This window comes from Alligator mississippiensis, chromosome 3, assembly GCF_030867095.1.
Source record: "Alligator mississippiensis isolate rAllMis1 chromosome 3, rAllMis1, whole genome shotgun sequence".
Taxonomy (NCBI): domain Eukaryota; kingdom Metazoa; phylum Chordata; order Crocodylia; family Alligatoridae; genus Alligator; species Alligator mississippiensis.
The window spans coordinates 78,218,667-78,232,975 of NC_081826.1; the positions used below are offsets into that span (position 1 = coordinate 78,218,667).

The 14,309-nt window shown below is 44.3% G+C and overlaps 1 protein-coding gene across 5 annotated transcripts in view; it reads left to right on the forward strand.

Moving 5' to 3' along the window:
• PRKDC (protein kinase, DNA-activated, catalytic subunit) overlaps positions 1-14,309 on the forward strand; it is a 127,903-nt gene that overhangs the window by 98,758 nt on the left and 14,836 nt on the right. For 4 of the 5 annotated variants that reach the window (XM_019498583.2, XM_006268817.4, XM_019498582.2 and 1 more), the window contains 4 exons: positions 860-1,071; positions 5,019-5,106; positions 7,533-7,676; positions 13,995-14,199. In XM_019498583.2, coding sequence (XP_019354128.2) covers positions 860-1,071; positions 5,019-5,106; positions 7,533-7,676; positions 13,995-14,199 — 649 coding nt within the window. Of the gene's footprint in view, positions 1-859; positions 1,072-5,018; positions 5,107-7,532; positions 7,677-13,994; positions 14,200-14,309 lie in introns of those variants that run through there. The other variant, XR_009460734.1, reaches the window with a different exon arrangement.

Genomic DNA, 14,309 nt, shown 5'->3' on the forward strand with positions numbered 1-14,309 from the left:
CCCAGGATTCTGCGTCTCCTGTTCCCTTCTTACTGCCCCTGTCTTTGCTTTCCTTTATTTTCAACACCCCTTTCCTATTGGATACTGATGCTGGTACATACAGAGTGGAAGACAGTACTGAACTGAAGCCAGACCAGAAAGGTATCAGGGAGACCAGAAATGCAGCTTGGTTTCCTCTAGAAACTGAGAATATACTTGTGGAAAATGAGGTTGGAAGAATTGTAGCAGTAATGACTGACACATTAAGATAGTGGGTGAAGTCTTGTCTGGCAGACAGGCTCCACAGGAGCCACATGCAGATGTTAGGACATTTTTTTTTTCTCTTTTTGTCCTGGAAGGTAGGACTGGAATGTCCTCCTTCGACACTAAGGCCAGTGCTTGCAGGCAGTGGCGTCACATAGTTCTAGTCATTTATGTTTGTAGTAGAATATATTAAGGTTATGGGTATACTGATCAGTGAGCAAGTCTTGGCATATCCTCGATTTCATCTTGTTTAGTTTTCATAGTCTCATTAAAATCAATAGAATTGGGGTGGCTAAAGCTTTCCCTGAAATTTTGAAGATGGTTAGAAGTGGTGCGCAGAAGATGTTGTATCCTGACAAACAAATGAAGTGCAGTTGAGTGTCGGATCTCACCTTGCTCGCCCAGTAAGCCATAAAGTTTTTGCAAAGGAAAATTTTAACAAGCAGTAGAAGTGACTCCTTTGGCAGGGGATGTTCTGTGCAATCTGATGTTCTGTCTTTCCATGTGTTTCTGCCTGCTGAGTTGGGACAAAGAGCAGTTTTTTGTTTTGTTTGTTTTTGCTTATGTTCAAGAAATGAGGAACAAACGTTGAAGATGTGAACCATGTATTTTGCAGATTTCTACAGTTCCCTGCTGGCAGTTCATTGGTTGGATTAGCCAGATGATGGCAGTACTCGACAAAGATGAAGCAGTAGCTGTGCACCACACTGTTGAAGAGATTGCAGATAACTATCCTCAAGCAATTATATTTCCTTTCATGATCAGCAGTGAAAATTATTCCTTCAAAGACACTGCAGCTGGCCATAAAAACAAGGAATTTGTAACAAGGTGAGCTTTTAAATCCCAATAATAATTTAAAGATTTTTTTTACAGGAAGTTATACTTTGCAAACAACATAGTATGTACTATGTTTAGTTAAAGGGAAAGCATAGAAAAACTGGTAAGTAAGCCAACTTTACTAATGTCTAAGCTTAAGCACCTGCATGTGCTATCATATTTGGCACTTAATGTGATAGTGCATGTTAATATGAAAGTATCAATAAATGGCTCAGTTTATTTTAGAGGTGCTGAGCATCTACCATTCTTGATCAATAAGAATCTACCATGCTTCTTGGGGAAAAAAAATAAAACAAAAAAAATGCATTTGCCTTTTACCTGCTCTCAACAATATATTGTTTCAGATATCTGAAACTACTACAGATCTGTTATATGTAGTTTCAGATACAACTGATCTTTTCATTGTAAGTTGACCTTTTTCCATCAAAAAGAACCATCAAAATGACAGTTGGCTTATATAGTGTTGACCTATGATTGGAATGATATGGCATTAATGTTTGGGGTAGATCACTCTGTATGGCACCCTTGAGGACCAACACTATGGAGTCATGTACTCCTCTGCCCTTAAGCATGCTGTACAGGGTTATCTACTCCACTACCACCATATCGGAGCAGATGACCTTGTGTTGGCTGGCTCTTAAGAGTGCCGTACATAGCCATCTGCCCCATTGTGGTGGTTGCTTGGGAAGTGCTCTGGTTCCTGGGGATCTACTGTATTTCACAGTATATAAGTCGAGGTTTGAAGCCCAATTTTTAACTCTTAAAATTCAACCTTGACTTATACAGTGTATCACCGTCCCCTGCAAGTGGTACCGGGCTCAGCACTCAGCTGGCACTGGCATAGCCCATGCAGCACTGCTCGCAAGGGATGGGGCTGCGCCAGCCGAGCACCGAGCCTGGCACCACTCACAGGGGACGGGGCTGGGCTGGGCTCGGAGTTCGGCTGGTACAGCCCCAGCCCTTGTGAGCATCACTGTCTGGACCACATCAGCTGAGCCTGGCCCTGGCCCTGGCCCTGGCCCTTGCAAGTGGTGCCCAGCTCAGCATTTGGCTGGCAGAGCCAGGCCCAGCACTTAGCAGACAAAGCCAGGCTTAGCTGGCGTGGCTCCACCCTTTGTGAGCCCAGTGCCACCCGCAGGGGATGGGGCTGGGCTCAGTGCTCAGCAGTGCTGCTTGCAGCAGATGGTGCTGGGCTTGGTGCTTGGCTGGCGTGGCCCATGCAGTACTGCTCACAGGGGATGGGGCCAAACCAGCCAAACACCGAGCCCAGCTCCAATTTATACATGGTGCCAGTGAAAATCCTAACTTCCCTAATTTTTAAACCAGGGTCAATCTAAACGCTGTGAAATATGGTATCTCCGTGATCTGTTCTATTGGAGTGGGAGGCAGGCTGGGTAGAAGTGCAGAAGTGTTAAGACTGTGGTGTCAGATTCAGACTTTTAGATCCCTGGCTCTGCTAGAAGAAGTAGGAAGTGTTGTGTTCCCAGCTCTGGGACAGGTCACCACTAGAGCCACAGAGGTAGAAAACTATGTAGTTGGATACACTTCAAAAGTGTGGGTGCCTTTGGACATCTTCTGTTACTTGGAAAAGACAAGTGATCCTGAAAATTTCTAATACTAAACTAAAAAAAATGGCTGAACTTAAAATATTCTAAAAGACAGTATGTTATGTTCTTCCAGAACCCAAATTAGCTGAAGGTATTTTGGTTGTGTTTTTAAAGTCAAATGTGAGCTGAGTATGTGCACAACAGCAATGGAAACAACCAGGCGCTTTCCCATTCACTGTCTCTCTCAAATAATTAGGAAAATTTGGCATTCAAACTTCTGAAACCAGGACTAATTGTATTATTTTTCACTCCACTTGTCCTATTAAATCTGAATCCAGGACTGCAGTTCAAATCTGGCTTTTAATACAGGTCTTTCACTCTATTTAAACCTGCAGCTTCCATTGAGCTAAACATTTGTGAGATATGGTAAACCCTGGGCAGAATTTCTCTGGCAGAGAGGATACTTTTTAATTTTAGTGCATTTAACTCTCTGGATCCTTTCTTTGCTTATTTGATTCTCCTGTGTGTTTTTGCAGTGCAGGGACTTAAGTTATTGGCAAATATGGGTGGGGGGGGGATTCTAAAATTTTCCTGAAAACAGGAGTTTGACTTGTAAGCAAAGTTGACTTGCAAATGGGGCAATATGGTAAAATCCTAGAGTGAGACAGAGTTGATAGTCTAGACGCATAGATATACAACAGAATAATTTTTAAGCTAGATTTTACGCCATAGTAAATTTACTCTAGTAAAGGGTAGGTGTACAACCAGTCATCTCAAGCTAGATGGTCTGGGGTAGCCCATGTTACTGCACCTAACCACCAGGTGCTTTCAGATGTAATTCCCCCCGCCTTTCCTCCCCCCCAAAAATGGTGATTTACTTTAAACTTGGTGCATTCCCACACCAAGCCCAGCATGTACCCAGAAGAGGCAGCGTGTTGCTTCAACCTGGCTTTTTGGCGCTTTTATCTAATAGCTGATTGAAGTGCCCAGTCTTTATAGATGCTGCAGAGCCAGGTTGAAGTAACGCATTGCTCTTTCCAGTAAAGCATGCCTTTTTTGTGGGTTTTTTTAATGTCTGCAAGCAGCCAAGGTGACGGGAGCAAAACCATGAAATGAAGCTGACTAAGGAAGCAGACACATGACAGTCTATCTGGTTACTTTCCAGTGTAATAAATATACTGTAGACTTGCCAAGGGGGTAACTTGACCTTGGATTTGAATGTATGACCATGTAATAGGGCTGTATGTCTGCTGATTTTTACATGGAAAAAGCCATTATTTGTTTAAAATACATGCTATCCTTAGACATCCAAAAGGAGCATGGAATTTCTTTTTTGGAGCTGACTGCATTTTTATAGTTTAGGACATACTACTTATCTCTGCAGACTCCCTATTAACCCTTCATTCTCCCCTTTCTACCACTGAGACGGAAAAATCTAGTTTAGGTGTTGACTACAATATTTGAAGACAATGTAACTTCGCCTTTGGAATCTGTCAAGTCCTGGCAAAATTAATTCTTGTGAGTGTTCTCTGTCATGTTTTCAACCTTGTTCATGGTTTTACATTTCAGTGTAAGCCATTTAAATTGTGCACATGGAAGTAGCTCTTCGCCCATGGTTTCCAACAGGAAAGGCCAATTAAGTATGCCTACTAATTTATGAAGGGAATAGTCTGCTCTCTGTTCTTCCCACCTCACCAACAACACAAGTTATATTTACACTAGTCAGAGAATACACTGCTAGTCACACCTCCTTTTGTTGCTTGTTACATTTTTCCTCCAAAAGTCTTGCTCCTAATAGCAGCCTTGAAAGAGACAGGACTTAGTTTCAGATTTGCTAACCACACCATGCTGATAGTAGCTGAGGTGGACTAGAATAATTAACTGCTAGCTCTGTACCAGGCAATTTTCTGATCTTCAAATGATCCCACTATATGCAGCGTAAGATACATGTCTTAGTTTTGAAACAAGAAGGCAAAGCCTCTTGTGCTTCTCACAATTAATGACTGTTGCCCAGTTGTGTGGCATGTGTTGGATGTGAATGCCTATTGTTCTTCCTGAGTTTTCAGTACAAAAAGGGTTACTCCCACCCCCCCAGGCCCCCTTTCCCTCCCCAGCAATTTTGAGCTGCTATTTTCATAGCAGACACTTGGCAAATACCAAGCAAAGGCAAGCAACACAGAGAATTGGGCAACTTAGTGCTTTAGCAGCCATGCAGTGGTCCATCCCACTGTTGCTACTAAACAGCCCTGTCTCAAAGTATTTCTGTCCATCCATGAGTTGTGTAGAATACTGTTTGTTCAGACCTTGAGTATAGGAGAGGATCTGGACCACTTGACTGAGAATATGCTGATGGCAGTTTTTGTGGGATTGTTCTGTTGATTTTCTTTGCAGGATAAAAAGTAAATTGGACAGAGGAGGAGTGATTCAAGATTTTGTTCAGGCTCTGGAACAACTTTCAAACCCTGAGATGCTCTTCAAGGTATAACAGAATCATCTTCTGTTGGCAATTTGCACCAGCCCCTATAGTTTCCTCCTTCACAGTTTCTAGCCAGCACCCTTCCCTCCCTTTGTCTTAGCCAGTCTAGCTAATCTTCTAGGCTAGGTACAGATAGTCAAAAAGCCCGATGCAGTCTTTGCAAGTTAGGCTAAGCTGCACAAATTAAATTGAAACAGAAGTGAACAGACATTTACCTTTGATTCAGGAAATGCAGCCACATGCCTGCAGTGGCTCAGGCCACAAGCCAGAGGGTGCTAGAGCACAGCTGTCTGGCTGTGTTCACTTTCTCTTCCTGCTGCCCCCAAGGTCTCTAGGATTTGCGATCCAGACTTATAACAGCAGGACTCTGCAGAGTTGCTCATTGCTTCCTCTTCTTGCTTCCAGATGCCTCTAGAATTTGTAGTCCACAGTTGCAGCCAGCAGTAAGTTTGAGCAGGAGAAGGGGTGTTTAACCTCCCAGACCCCAGCGGAGGTTTGCTGGGGGGTGAGGGGGCAATGGTTCCCTCCTCCCTCTCCCCCCCCCCCCTTTGCAGACTGGGCTGCATCTCCAGATGGGCTTGCCTCCCCTGCGCCCTTGTCAGCCAGCCCTCACTGCTTCAGCTACGGAAGAGAGGGCTAGGGCTAGCCCTGCTCTCTGTCACAGGAAACACAGCACAGCCCAAGGCTAGAAAGCATGCTAGGATGCTGGGGGGTTGTGATTTAACTTGAACCAGGAAAGATGCTACTTCATTGAAAGGATCTAAATGGCAAAGCATAACATAGGGTGAAACAGTGGCATAATCATTGTTTACACTGCCTCTTTTTATGCACCTTTCCTTACCCTTTTAGACTGTAAATTCTTTTGGGCAGGGACTCTCACTTTATATTTGCATATCTGGCCCAATGGGCCAGGACCTAGGTTGATGCACAATTGCTACTGCAGTAACCCGACAAATGAGGGAGTAGGACAGAGGTGGGCAAAATACGGCCCACGGGCTGGATGCAGCCTGCAAGGCCATTCTATCCAGCCCACAGGGCCCCTAAAAAATTTAGAAAAATAATATTTATCTGCTTTTGGTTCCTGTAAAAAATGACAGGAACCAAGGGCTGAAGGACCCAGGGGAAGCCCAGCAGGCTCCCACAACAGCAGGTCCTGCCCAGCCCTGTCCCCGCCCCCCCCCTCCCCCCCCCAGCCGGAAGCCCCGGCAGAGGCTTCTAGCCTGGGAGCACGTGGCTGCCCTGGCGGCGCCGGAACCTCAGGTAAGGGGTAAGGTGGGGGAAGGGCAGAGGAGGACCCCGGGCAGGGAAGGAGCCCAGGGAAGAGTGGCCCAGAGAAAATCTGAGTGGGAAGGAGTGGGGGCGGGGGGAGCAGCCCCATGCCTACCCTGTGCCTGATGCCCCATGCTGCAGCTGCTTGCAGCCCGCCTGGGGCTGCCTGTGCCTGCTCTGGATAGCCCTGTGCAGGCTGCGAGCGGCCACAGCAGGGAGTGCCAGCCACAGGGCAGGGGAGGGGCCGCTTTTCCCCGGGCTTCTTCCCAGCATGGAGGAAAGCGGCCCCTCCCCCACCCAGTGGCCGGCACGCCACTCACAGCCCACGCAGGGCTGTCTGGAGCAGGCATAGGCAGCCCCGCATGGGCTGCAAGCAGCTGCAGTGTGGGGCATGGGGCAGGCGAGGAGCCGCTTTTCCCTGCGCTCAGCACCAGCTTCTTCCCTCCCAATGAGCAGGGGGTCGGGGCTGTGCGCTGCCTCCTGCCTGTACTGTGGGGCTAGGGGGCACTGGGAGCGAGCGGGCGCGGGAGCCAGCAGGAACATGGGGCCTGCACCAGTGTCCCGGGGCCCAGAGCAGGGTGGCAGGAGCATGGGGTCCCAGCCAGCAGGTTCTTTAGGAGCTGGGCCAGCTCCCCCCTCTCCCTACTGGTGCAGGCCAGCCTAGCTCCACAGACCCTTGCCAGCCTGTGCCCTGCTTTGGGCCCTACCGGTCCTGGCCCTGGGACATTGGTCCCAAGATGGTGACCAGGCAAAATTAATTCTTGTGAGTGTTCTCTGTCATGTTTTCAACCTTGTTCATGGTTTTACATTTCAGTGTAAGCCATTTAAATTGTGCACATGGAAGTAGCAGGCAGGGCACCTGTCAAGGGGCGGGGCCACCCATGCAGCCCTCGACAGCCTGCCAAAACTGTGTAAGCAGCTCTCCACCCAAAATAATTGCCCGCCCCTGGAGTAGAAGGACCAGCATTTTATTTAAAAAAAAAAAAAAAAAAATCACTTCTGTGGCTCTTGAATTGCTTACAAATGTCCAAGACCTTTGTATTTACTAAGTCACATCAATAGCAAATATAATAAGTCTAAGATATCTGATTTGATTTACCAGAGAAAATCTGAAAAACATTGTCTTTCAAATTTTACTTGCTTTTTTTCTGTATTTGCAGGATTGGGTTGATGCTGTCAGAAATGAGTTGGGAAAAGCTCAGAAAAATAAGGCCAAGCTTAAAGAAATGTATGAAGGAATGTATGGGAACCTAGGAAACTTACAGGCTTCAGGTCTTGGATTGTTCAGAAGGAGATTTATTCAGGTATGTCTAAAATCCCAACTCAGTGACATTGAATAGTATTGATGTGTTTTGGGAGGGGAGAGGAGGCTCCTGAAAAATTGAAAAGAAAAAATTTTGGACTACATAATAGAATCTTGTCTGATCATACAGCCCTAATCAAATGAATGACTGAGTGAGGGATGCAGGACTGGTCCTTTAATTATACTGCAGATGTGGTGTACTTGGACTGCGTGTAGTTTGATTGCCACTTCCTGACTGGTCCACAGAGCAGTGTGTGCCCACTGAGAATTATATGTGCATTTGTTCAGTCATCCCTGCTTCTACTTCCTTCGCATTTTATACATGAATGCATTTGCCTCTGTTTACACCCAGGGCTTTCTATTTATTCAGTTATGTGGAGCTTGACTTTCTTCTATCTAGGTGCCTTAGATTAAGTGCTGTAGAGAGATCCAAGCTAAGTTCTCAACCACCTGGGCAATTAGCGATCATAATTCACCATTCAGCACAGGGTGTCGAGAGCCTGCAGCAAGGCAGTAGCTCTTGACTTCAGGAGGGCCAATTTCAATGAGTTAAGGAGACTAGTCAGGGAGGAACTGAGGTCCTGGAGGGTAGGGGAGTTGGGAGTTCAAGACAAGTGGTTGTTCCTTAAGGTTGTTCCCTCCGAGCCGAAAGGGTGACAGTCCCAATGCGAATCAAAGTGGGCAAGAGTGCTCAAAAGCCCCCATGGCTCACCAAAGGCATTCAGGAACGTCTGAAAGCTAAAAAGGAGGCATACACCTGGTGGAGGGGCCATCACCAAGGAGGATTATACCTCCATTGCTCAAGACTGTAGGGGGGCTGTTAGGAAGGCTAAGGCGAAGACAGAACTAGGGCTGGCAACCAGGATCAGAGATAACAAGAAGTCCTTTTTTTAAATACATAGGGAGTAAAAAGAAGGCACCAGATAACGTGGGGCCCCTGCAGGACACGCTTGGCAATCTGGTGGTAGCACCAGACGATAAAGCTGACCTCTTTAAAAAATTCTTTGCCTCCATATTTCTGAGCAATAGAAATCCTGGTGTGACATCCCCCACACCAGGATCCCAGACAGAGTCAGGAGAGGCACAGCCAGGCGTAGGGTCAGGGAGGACCTAGTTAGGGAACTTCTGGTGGGGCTGGACGTGTTTATATCAGCAGGTCCAGATGCTCTCCACCCCAGGGTGCTGAGGGAATTGGCAGAGGTCATTGCAGGACCTGTGGCACAGCTTTACAAGCACTCATGGTGCTCTGGCCAGGTACCAGAGGACTGGAAAAGGGCCAATGTGGTCCCCATTTTCAAACAGGGGAGGAAGGAGGACCTGGGAAACTATAGGCCGGTTAGTCTTACCTCGATCCTGGGGAAGCTCTTTGAGAAAATTATCCAGGAGCACATCTGCAAAGGATCAGCAGGGGGGATTATGCTCAGGGGCAACCAACATGGGTTCATTAGAGGCAGGTCCTGTCAGACCAGCTTGATTGCCTTCTACGACCAGGTCACAAAATCCTTAGACACAGGTGTCGCAGTGGACGTAGTCTTTCTGGACTTTAGGAAGGCTTTCGACACTCTCTCTCACCCCATTCTCCTTAAAAAAATTAGCGACGATGCCTGCACAGTCAGATGGGTCACAAATTGGCTAGCAGGCCGCTCCCAGAGACTGGTGGTGGATCGGTCATTTTCTACCTGGACAGATGTGGCTCTGTCCTTGGGCCCACACTGTTCAACGTTTTCATCAACGACTTGGACAAGGGGGTGAAAAGCACCTTGTTCAGATTCGCAGATGACACTAAGATGTGGAGAGAGGTGGGCATGCTAGAAGGGAGGGACAGGCTACAACTAGATCTGAACAGGTTGCAGGGGTGGGCAGATGAGAATAGGATGGGATTCAGTACTGACAAGTGCAGGGTACTGCACCTAGGGAGGAAGAACCAGTAGCATACCTACAGGCTGGGGAACTTCCTTCTCATCAGCATAGAGGCAGAAGAGGATCTTGGAGTCATTATTGATTCCAAGATGAACATGGGCTGCCAATATGAGGATGTGGTCAGTAAGGTAACTGCACCTTGTCATGCATCCACAGATGCATCACGAGCAGGTCCAAGGAGGTGATCCTCCCCCTCTATGCGTCACTGGTCAGGCCGCAGTAGGAGTACTGCGTCTAGTTCTGGGCACCGCACTTGAGGAGGGATGTGGACAGCATTGAGAGGGTTCAGAGGAGGGCCACTCGCATGGTCAGGGTGCAGCAGGACAGGCCCTATGAGGAGAGGCTACAGGACCTGAACCTGTTCAGCCTCCACAAGAGACAGCTGAGAGGACCTGGTGGCCATCTCTAAACTTACCAGGGGGGACCAGTGGGGAATGGGAGAATCTCTCTTCCCCCGAGCACTACCAGGAGTAACTAGGAATAATAGCCACAAGTTGACTGAGAGTAGGTTCAGGCTTGACATCAGGAGGCACTACTTCACAGTCAGGGCGGCTAGGATCTGGGACCAACTTCCAAGGGAAGTGGTACTGGCTCCTACCCTGGGGGTCTTCAAAAGGAGACTAACAGCCAGGGTTATTTGACCCCAGCATTCTTTCCTGCCATGACGAGGGGTCAGACTTGATGATCTGTTCTGGTCCCTTCCAACCCTACCAAGTATGAAACTATAAGCTGCAGCAGCAGAAAACTCGGCATAGGCTAATTTCTTCTGCTATCTGGGAGGCATGAGGCCTGGTTTAAAGCATGGGCTACATAGCCAAGGATGTGTTGTAAATCTGGTAAACTGCTCCTTGTGATATAAGAATGCAGCCACAGAAGGTGCCAGACAACAAAGAATAAGTTTTTATGGTTTCTATTATAGGCTAATTTTTATAATGGGGTGGAAAGGAAAGAGTGGCTAGGGACTAGTTCTTGAGGGAGATGGGGAGAAGGGACACATCAGTGTTCCTTTCATGTGTTTCAAGTTACTGTGACAATTGTGGAATAAAACTAAAATTTTAGGGCATAAACTCTGTAAATTCTCTGCCTCCTTCAGCTACCACATTCTAGAAACATTTCAAAATATGACTTAACACTATTCAGATATTGCAAGATATACAGCACAGGGCAGCACACTTAAAGGATCACTTAATTGGCTACTTTGTGAGCCACCGCAGTATCTTAGATCAAACTAAAATATTAGCTCCAGCTGTGAACAAGATCACTTGGCCTGGGAATTTCACTGGAGTTTACCTTGTCAGATAATATTTTGTGCCCACCCAGGATGTCAAGTTCAGCAAAGCTCAATCTCTGAAAACCAGGGAAATTGAATTTAAGCAAATGCTAACTCCGCCTTAACTCTTCTGCTTCTGGGTGATGCCAGTAACACAGATTTGTGCTCTGGGTTGTACGTGGTACCTATGTTTGCCCTACAAATTATTACATTACTGCATAAAAACACCACCACATGGCAAAATCTCCAGCCCCTGTGCTCTAAGGTACAGGATGCCATTTACTTCTACTTTCAATTACCAGACTGCTCTCATTTCCCACAACGAGCAGTCCCCATGGCACTCTGCACCTCAGCTTGCACAGCACATTCAGGAAATTCCCAGTAGCTGTTACCAGGTGGGGAGGGGTAGAGTTAAGGTTGTTTCGAGAGTTTGCTTTGATACCTTAATTTCCTCACTTCTTAGAGGTTGGAGTTTGCTGAACTAGCACGTTCTGAAACACCTGATTGACCCTCATGATTCTGTTAGTGTAAAAAAAGAGGAAAAAACCCCTCTGTGTTTATATTCCGTTTAATGTTGAATATACTGATTTTCAGCACTATGCTTTTAAAGAGCCATTTTTATTCTGGTGGGAACTTGAAGATTAATTTTTTAGTAGCTGTGGAAACAGCAACTAGTAACTAAGCCAAGTCCTCTCTCACACATTTTATATAAATGATCACTTACACTGTAAACTTCTAAGAACTAAAACCTGTAATTATATTTGTCTACAAAGCATGCCTATGATAGTAATAAAGGAATAAAGCAAGTTGTTATGGGCAACTGCTGTGATTCCAGGATTCAGCATGAGGCATCTGCCTGTTATAATTTAGTATTTGCAGAAATTGCTGCATTGTATACTGACCTCTCATCTTGCCAGGGTGGATAAAATATATCTTCAAACAAAATGCTGATTTAAATTTAAAATCCATGTTTTTAAACGGGCTTATTTGAAAAGAAAAGGTATTTAAATTAAACATGAAACTGACAATCCATATTAAGCTCTAAACTTATTATTTATCAATCATCAAAATTTAAATGAACAATAATATTCAAATGTTACATTTTGTTGGTATTTTTTTTAATTGGAAGTATTGAACTGGAGACAGCAAGTAGCTGAACACTTATAATCAGGGTTTGAAATGAATAAACCACCTTTTGACAGCTGAAGTCTCTTCTGCAAGGTCAGAGAGAATGATTGTCTTTATTCATTTTAGTTCAGTTCAATAAACTTGAGAACCTGAAGAAAATTGGGAGTTAAAATCAGGAAGGCTGGTTTTCAAGTAATCCAATCTACAAATAAAAACAAAGCTAACAGGCTGAAGTATACTAGTTTTAAAATACTGAAGGACAGGTTGATCAGAAATGAACAGTCAGTTCAAATAACTAACTGCAGGTGAGACTTTCTTTGTTGAATAAATCAATTCATTTTTAAGTGCAAAACCTGATTTGATAAACTTTACTTTATGTATCCAGCGCAGTTAATGTATTTTAGTTGGTTAGTTAAAATCTTAAATTGCTAGCTTTCTGCATTTTTCCATCTAAATCATGAATGAAAAAATACTCATGGTAAATAAAAATGTCATTGCTATGATTTCAATCAAAATTAATTTGAATAAATACATGTAATGTATGTTAGGCTAAATAACTTATTTAACATGTGGATAGCACCTGTCATCCTTTTGCTAGCTAGTAACAAAAAAATAGTACCAGATTTAATGTAAACAGTTATGTTTAATTGCTACTTAACGTGCTTTAATGAGTATTAGTGAGAATCATCCTTTCCCGAGGAAAATAAATATAAAGTACAAGTGCAAAACAAGTTGAAAATATATTAAATATATAAAGGTTGTATGCATGCTGATTGATATCTCATGATCACTAATCCTTATGACAAAACCTGCCATTGTCAGTAATTCAGTGAAAGATATTAATCTGAGATCACTGCCCTCATGAGGTAGGGAAAGTCAGGCAGTTTGTTGCCTGAAAACATCTAATATTAGCAATTTAACCAAAGGGGAAAGTTACTTTTATAAAACTTCAGATCATCTGCAAATAGCTGTAGCTAAGATGCACTAAACAATTACTTAAAACTGTGTTACACATTGAGTTATATAAGAGTGAGTGAACTTGGATGCTGCAATTTTAATTTATGATGATGATAGATGAAGCTAGGTACATCAATTGAGGCACTGTGATTACTATCCTACACTTTAGTAATTGATTTATCTCAATTATAATTATATCATTCATACCAAAATTATTCTGCTTATGGGGCTGTTTTACAGGTGTAAGTATTATTTTGCTTTTCAGTTGCATCTAAATTCTTGAGGACAATTTAGAGTACACCCTCTCAGTTTTATAAATAGTTGAATTGTCCTTGTGTAACAATACATCTATTGTAAAAGGTTGAGAAGGAAGAAGAAGGTAGCTGATATCTTCAAATGAGAAAACATAACATTTCTGATTAGCTCTACTTCTCAAGAATAAGTAGTTTATTTATATCTTTGGGTAGGTAGAGGGCAAAGTTGTGGATGTCCCTGCTGATATCAAGTGGTGGTGTCAGTAGAGAGACATAAAGAAAAAGAAGCCACGCTGGTTGTTGCATTCCAAGTAACAGGAAAAAGAATTACAGAATCAAATCAATGGAGGGGAAAAAGGGGGATCAAAGACTAATTAGTTCAGAGGTGAGTGTGCATGCACGCACATGGAAAATCAGTGTATGCTGCAGTTATAGGTCTGTGATGCAATAAATGTGTGCTAATCAGGAGGTAGAGAGCCGATACTCTGTAAGGGCAATGGAAATGTTGTCTCCTACTACATGGACACACCAGGATATTCACTTGTCCTTTATAGACCACTGTAGTAGTTTCCATGCTACATTTTAGCATGAAAATGGTTCTGCTGTACAGTGTAACCTTGCTGGTATGAAGAGAATTTCTAACTAGCTGATAAACTTTCTGGAACAGGCACCATCTTTTTACTGCATGTTTTTTGCACATTGCCTAGCATAACAGCGCCTAGCCCATGATGGCTCCTAGGCACTGCAGTAATACAAATAACAGTGACTCCTATTTGTAAATCAACTTCAGGCTTACGGGAAGGAGTTTGACACTCAGTTTGGGAAAGGAGGTTCAAAACTGTTAGATATGAAGGACAATGAATTCGTCAAGATTGTAAATGCTCTTCTCGCAAAAATGAGAGACGGCCAGAAAGAACCTGGAAATCTGAAAGAATATTCACCTTGGTTGAGCGAGTTTAAAGCTGAATTCTGGAGGAATGAACTGGAGATCCCTGGTATGTTCTCTCTACAGCAGTAAGGGTGGTGAGCTCTTGTGTAGAAGTACTTACTACAGGTTTCCCTCACTTTAGGTAGGTTCTGTATGTGCAAATTCGTTCTTATGCAA